The following is a 7,317-nucleotide window of genomic DNA, read 5'->3' as shown; positions in this document are numbered from 1 at the left end:
ATGAACGAGCCATTTATCAAACTGGACTGGACTCGAAACTCGACGGGAAAAACTGAATCGGCTCGGAACTCGACTCGAGGATATTACTCTTGATTTGACTCGAAACTCGACTTGAATTCAGTCAAGTCGAGTTTTAGCTTGACTCGTGCTCATCCCTATGCGTTAGAATAAATGGTCGCTTATTATTATTCTGCTAAACTAATTATATAATAATAACAATGTTATGTAAAATTAAAAATACAGAATATAGAGAAGCATTACACTACTCTATAATCAACGGGACTTTAGGATAAGCAAACTGATTGGTGAAAGAACTCCAATATTACATACCATCAGCAAACTATTTTCTAGTAATAAAGTAGGCCTGCTCATCAGATCACAGTTTATTCATATTAACCCCTTACAGTAAATCGTTAATTATGGCACCCTAGTTGTTGATAAATATTTTCCGCCGGGGCACTTCAGACACTACTTTTAAATTCTGTCCATCATCATCCTCAGCTCTTAAGAAAAAGTATTCTTTCAAATGTTCGAACAGTAAAATATTTTCGTTCTCCATCTTTATAAAAGGAACACCAATCAAAGTAGAATAGACTACCGGTATCATTGCACTCCTAGTTCACTCACTGAATGTATTGATTTGGAGCTGTCAAAATCTACGACAAAATCTTCCAGGTGCTTGCAATCAGTACACGTGACTTCCCTAAGGCTATCCTCATCTTCAGAAAACAGCAAGTGGCACTACGAACTTATCTGTTTCTCTGTGTGTCTGTGACTGTCGGTCACTGACATACGTAGTTCATGCTCGATTGTTTCATTCTGAGAAATTCACTTACAAGAAAGAAACATTTGTTTCCGAAAAAAAAATATACAAATATTGTAGTTACTCATCCGAAATATAACGCGGAAAAAGTAACGCAAACTAGGTACGTTACTTAAAAATTTGTAACGCGTTACCGTTACAGTTACTTTGGAAAAGATGTAACGCGTTACTAGGAAACGTTACTTGCGTTACGTTACTTCCCAACACTGGTCTACGTTAGGTCGAGTTTGCGAGACTACTGTAATAATAATAATAATAATAATAATAATAATAATAATAATAATAATAATAATAATAAATAATTCAAATTGAAATTGCTGAACATAAAATACGATGTTTTCTTTGTCGTTACTTCTAATAAGATGGGAATTTTAAATGAGAATTGTTTACGTGTTACAGAAAAAAGATTGTAAACATGTTTCAAATTATCTTTTATTCAAATTAAATGGCTAGAACAAATTTAAACAGTTACATACACTATGTCATATTTGTCCATAGTTAAACATCAGACTGATTGTAAGTTTTGTAGGTAGCATTGCATACCGTGACACATTAGTATAAATAAATTATAGTAAAAACTTAAAATTATTTATACGATTTACATATTGAAATTGTAACATGTTTTTTGTAATTAAATTTACATATGGTTTGAGCAATAAATTGTATTTATATTTTTTTTAATTTTATTTGTATATTCATTTTAACATATTAAATATTACATATAATAAATCAAAACTGTACAGTGAAACGCCCTTAACGGGCACCTCCATAACGTATAATTCGTTTTGTTCCAGTAAAAATATATGTACTATTACTGCGGACACAGACATCCTTCTTTCATCTCTAACATTTTAGTAATCTCTTCATAACAGACATAATTATTTATAGGTCGTAGTGTATATTGTACACAGTTTTCACGGAGATATAAATAATTAACCCTTTCGAGCCCGAACTTTTTTTTGTGTGTTGGAAAAACATATGTTCACAGTATTTCCCGTTGCAATGACGCCACGTACTAGATCCTCTGTTTTGCTTCACCGCGAGTAAGTAGAGGTACCAAATTATGACATTGACCCGAAAGAAGAGTGTTATGATTACATGGGGAAACTGCATGAATCAATATTAGATTTATGATTATAAAAAAGTTAGTGATTCCAAATGTTATCATTGGGCTGGAAAGGGAAACACATGCGATATTTTGCTTTTCATCCGTGTTTTTATTTATATCCACTTATATTTCAAACGAATTGACTGCGCTGATAACTAGAGTTGAACTACGATTATGAACGGTAAGTCAGTGACTGCGTTTGAGACGTAAGTGGAAATATATATATATTTTTTAATGGATGAAAAACATTTTTAATATGAGTATTTGTGTACTCTATATTGGAATAACTTCTGCTATGAAAAGTTGTCCCAAATGTATTAGTCTTTTTCACAACCTAGTTTGATTTATGTGAAAATTAACATGCATATTTAAAAAAAAGTACTTCATTTCTTGGTGATTTTTTTTGGGGGGGGGTAATGGTTTATTTTATGAAGTGTTCTAGATAACTTAATGTTATTTGTGTTATCAAGTCATAACTAGATGGGGCTTGGGGTGGCCACGCCACACCCAGAACATTGTTGAACCCCTACAGTACTTACTGTTGGAATACTATCCGGTTGTTGAAAAGTTCTTTCAATTCTTGTAGTTAAGGGACCACTAGCTGAACCTGCGCTGTCTACTCAGCGCATCGCTCTGTTATGACCATGAATCAATCTCCTTTCCACTGTGCATCTTTTCTTACTCACATAAGTAAAGGATAAGAGACTCACAAAGGAAGTAAATTGATATGTATAGATGTTGGAGTGAGTTTGTATCAAACTTCTAGAAGTAACACGATATCAAGTGGAAATATTTTTTCTAATAAATCCATATCCGTCCGAGTACGCCTCATTGCGTCTCTTGTGGCCTTTGAAGTAGGGATGGCCAGAACAGTTCCTGGTTGAACCGGTTTTCAACTAAATGGATTCGGTTCTAGAAGATCCGGTTCCGGAACCGGTTTTCGGATCCGGGTATGGAACTGGTTCCCAAAATCCGGTTCCGGAACCAGGTTTTCGGATCCAGGCCTGGAACCGGTTCCAAAACAGGTTCTGAAAACCGGAACCGGAACTTTGTGGCCATCCCTACGCTAAACCCGAGCTGTTGGCAGGCAGTGAACAGTGTGCTAGATGAAATGGTGAAAGCGACAGGCAGGCGCCCAGGCGGCTGCCGCTTGTCTCATTTGGCTAAACAAACTGGGTAACTGGCAAACTCATTGGCTCAATAGGCAAACTCGCAAACTCATTTGGCTAAACGCCAACTGGTGGACCAAAATTTTTTTCGGGGGGCAGGGAGGGCCCAGAAAGGGAGGGTCTGGGCAGGGAGGGCACAAGCGCGTAGTCCTCTTTGCAGTGTTTTGAAGGTGAACTTTGTGTCACCATTACGGGTCTTTGAGAGCTTTTGGATCCAGGTCTGGGACCGGTTCTTGATCCGTGTCTTCAGATCCAGGTCTGGTATCGGTTCCTAAGATCCGGTTCTGGAACCTGTTCCGGAACCGGCTCTGGAAACCTGATCTCCAAGAACCGGTTCCCCGCGAAACCGGTTCCGCCGGAACCGGAACTTTGTGGCCATTCCTACTTTGAAGTTGCCAACATACAATAGGTTTTGCTATTCATATTTAAGCAAAGCGCCTGCAATGTCCGTCAACCCGCCATACCCTTCTCTACTGGTTGCCTAACACCGCAGTTCCGGCCTGCAACAATGTACTCAAAATGGCACCTAAAATGTTTAATAGACCAATAACGACACGGCTTTTGAAAATTTGAATGAGAACTGGAAAATCTACACAAAACTTGGAATCGGCCAGTGAAAACGACATTTTTCTAGCACTTGTGGCTTTCGAGATCTCATTGTAGAAAGGATTGGCGACAAACATATAACCTAGCATTTTAATATATAGACTAGCTGAACCTGCGCTCTCTACACAGCGCATCTGTCACATATAAGCATGAATCTCCTTGTCATTCCTCATAACATCTGTACATGTCCCTTTACACAAAAGTGAAAGACGTCTTGATAAAATCGGCAAGAGATACCGTAAAGGGGAGATTTTTTCGATTACTTTTTAAATATATCGCACACCGTTTGCAAGATTTGAGCCTACTTCCGGTTGGAGTTTTTAATTCATGCATGATGAGTGTTTTCTTTCGTCTTTCATGCGCTATGCAATAAGGAAATACATTACACACATACTTAATTATAATGCCAGTGATATATTGTGTTCATTGAGCAAAACACTCCAAACAATAAAGATTTAAGTTAGACTGGAGAAATGGTTATTAGTATTTCATTATAATTTGGCCATGAAGCAAACGCCTGAGATATATGCAACCCCTATATACAATCATGTTGTGCTGGAATGTATAGTGCGTAGGATATGATATTTGTCTTTTTTAAACGTGAAATCAAAAATAACCGTAAATCAAAGGTTTAAAATTAAACATTAGAAGTTGGAGCTGTGGAACTTTTACTGTGTTTGTAGCATTTTAATAGATAGATGCCTCCCTCACCCGAGGAAAATATTCTAGTTACGCTAATGTCAAGTTTCAGATGTGTCAAGATTTAGTCATATCTAAAAATAAATTATATAAAACAAGTCAGAGCAGAACAAAGACGCATTTGCAGTGATTGTTGAATGGGGTTAAGTACAAAACTTTCAAGTGTTACTATAATCGTATAAGGACAAATACTTTTGATTCAGGGATAAGTATTTACAAAAGTACTTGCTATAGACCTCCAACTGAAAATATTAGCAAAAAAGTCCATACGACAATTTAAAGAGTTTTCTTTATGAGTTTATCTCGAAATGTTGATTTTGTCACATATCCCTTTTAACAATGACTAATTCAATTGTTGTACTTTTATTTTCCTGCTATAAAATTTCGAAAGATAAATCATGTTATTTGTGCAATGAATGATTCCGAGTCAAGTGCTGAAAAACTGAATCAAATTAATGCCATTTTCAACGTTTTGATAAAAGGCCTTCTGGTGAAATGCTAGTGACAACACATGATTTCCTAGTATGGAGTTGACACGGTTCTTAGAGCCCTTTTTTTCGGTTTATGAGGCCAAGCAATTTAAAGGTTATCAGAAAATGATGATAAATATTGGTTTAAGGGGCCATGTGTTCAATTACATAGGGGAGAGAAACAGAGAGAGAGAGAGAGAGAGAGAGAGAGAGAGAGAGAGAAACATGATCATTAGATATTTTATGGGGGAGAACGTTGCGTTTTTAGTTATGCCACTATAAACGATATGTCACATTTGAACACCACTGTTAAAGGTGTTACTAAAAAAGGCTGTTTCAAACAGTACTTACACCATTAAAAGTAAAAAAAAAAAAATCTATTTAAGAACTATTTTAAAAAGAAAGAAACACTCCATTCTCAAACTAATCTATAACGAAAAGAATTTCAACCTAGAAAAGGATAATTTGAGTAAATATTCGTGGATAGAAATATGCATTGTTCTTTCTCTTTTACAATAGAATAAGCTGTACATCCATATCTCATAGCTTGAAAGGGACCTTAGCCCTAATACCACTCATCCAACTATATAGCACAGTTATCTTGAGGTACGTAGCTTTACAGTTTTGTCCATAATCTAGATTACTATTGGTAAGGTCCCTGAATCGATCCTAAAATTATTCAAATATTAAAAAGGAAACAAAAAACTTATGTTTACCTCAACTAAGCAAGACATTCTCAGCTAGGTGGTAAATACACAATTTAAACTACGAGGGTGGATCAAATATAAATGGGATTTTATTTTTTATTTAAATTCATTTATTGAATACCACAAGGCACTTACAATTTATTTTTCCACGTAGTTTCCTCCTTTGGAAATGCATTTGTCCCAGCGTATGGGCAGCTATTTGAAGCCTTCATTGTAAAAAGAACAGGGTCATGTCACCAGTCAGTTGTGCACGAACTCTTCCACACTCTCGTCCTCTTCAAATCGTTGCTCTCCTAGAGCTTCTTTAATCGGTCCGAACAAATGGAAATCGCAGGGCGATAAGTCCGGGCTGTAAGGAAGATGCTCAAGTGTAGTCCAGTGCATTTCCTGTAGCTTCGAGACAGTTCGAGCTGCAGTATAGGGGTCGCGCATTGTTGTGCATGAGAAGGATCTGTCGAATCGATTGGTCTCGTCTTTTGCGGCGATATGCAACTCTCGCTTTGTTCAACAGCTCGCAGTAGTATTCAGCATTTATTGTACATCGCTCATGTAAAAAGTCAATCAGCAAAATGTCTCGCTGATCGAAAAAAAAGGGTTGAAAGAATCTTGACAGCTGACAGTCGATTCTTGGCTTTCACTGGTGCTGCCTCCCCTTTCCTCCACCGCTCCTTACTGGCTTGTTTGGAATCAGGGGTGTAGTGGGAACCCATGTTTCGTCGCATGTGACGATCCGACTCAAACATGCACCACCTTCTTCCGCAAACCTTGCCTTAAGCCTCTGGCAGACCTACAAACGTCTCAACTTCAGATTTTCGGTCAAAAGGTGAGAGACCCATCTGGAACACACTTTACGGAACTGTAAGTCGTTTCTGATGATTGCTTGACAACTCCCATTGCTGATTCCGACTTGTTCTGCAATTTCTGATACTGTTACTCGTCGATCGTCATCAATAATGCCTTTAACCGCACGAATGTTTTCATTCGTAATGCTGTTCCGAGGACGGCGATCGTGTTGCTGTTTTTCCAAACGTTTTCGTCCTTCCTTGAACGTTTTATCCCAGGCATATACACGCGTCCTTGACAATGTTTGATTCCCGAACTGTGCAGTCAATCTCTGCCAAATTTCTGCCGCTGTAACTTCTCCACGAGCAAGAAATTTTATAATTATGATTTGCGCAGTGGAGGGGTGCACCTGTTGCTCCGACATCATGAGCGATACTGACGAAATGGTGGGAAATATCTAACTACATGCTCTCTCCACTTTCAGCTGTACCGCCTAAACATAGCAGAAGCGCGCGGCCTGTCCTACCAACTGTTGATGTTCAGGAACAAAAATTCCTTTACATTTGATCCCCCCTTGTACTTTAAAATGGTCATTTCGCCCCATTTATGTCACTGAATGACCATTTTTAAAAGTTCGTGTTAAACCGCCAATGGCTGACAAACAGTTCGTACTAAAAACTTATCTCTACAGTGAAGCTTTTTATCCTTATTTATAAGATTTATTAGTGTGATGCTGTTGGAAGAACTCTGGGATAAGGTTTCGTTGGGGATTTTGTATGAAAAGTACGTCATAGTTAATTTCATACATCACACTGTAGATCTTATCTGATTGAAATTTACTCTGAAAGTCAGGTTTTCAGAGGGGTTATATTTAAAAAATAAGTTATCTATAACCAACTTTTTAAGTAATAAGGTACATCGTAAATGAAGACAGTTTTATTATATAACCTTC

The 7,317-nt window shown here is 37.4% G+C and overlaps 1 protein-coding gene across 1 annotated transcript; it reads right to left on the bottom strand.

Annotated features, from left to right (window-relative positions):
• Positions 1-6,369: 6,369 nt before the first annotated feature.
• Positions 6,370-6,789, bottom strand: LOC145681902 (protein GVQW3-like). Its single transcript, XM_081753507.1, has one exon. It carries the CDS (start codon positions 6,787-6,789, stop codon positions 6,370-6,372), a length of 420 nt encoding a protein of 139 aa, XP_081609633.1.
• Positions 6,790-7,317: the final 528 nt, after the last annotated feature.

Source organism: Thermobia domestica, chromosome 1 (genome assembly GCF_964235325.1).
Source record: "Thermobia domestica chromosome 1, izTheDome1.hap1.1, whole genome shotgun sequence".
In the NCBI taxonomy this organism is placed as follows: Eukaryota; Metazoa; Arthropoda; class Insecta; order Zygentoma; family Lepismatidae; genus Thermobia; species Thermobia domestica.
The sequence above is the reverse complement of the archived record's forward strand: the minus strand, read 5'-3'. Positions and strand labels throughout refer to the sequence as shown.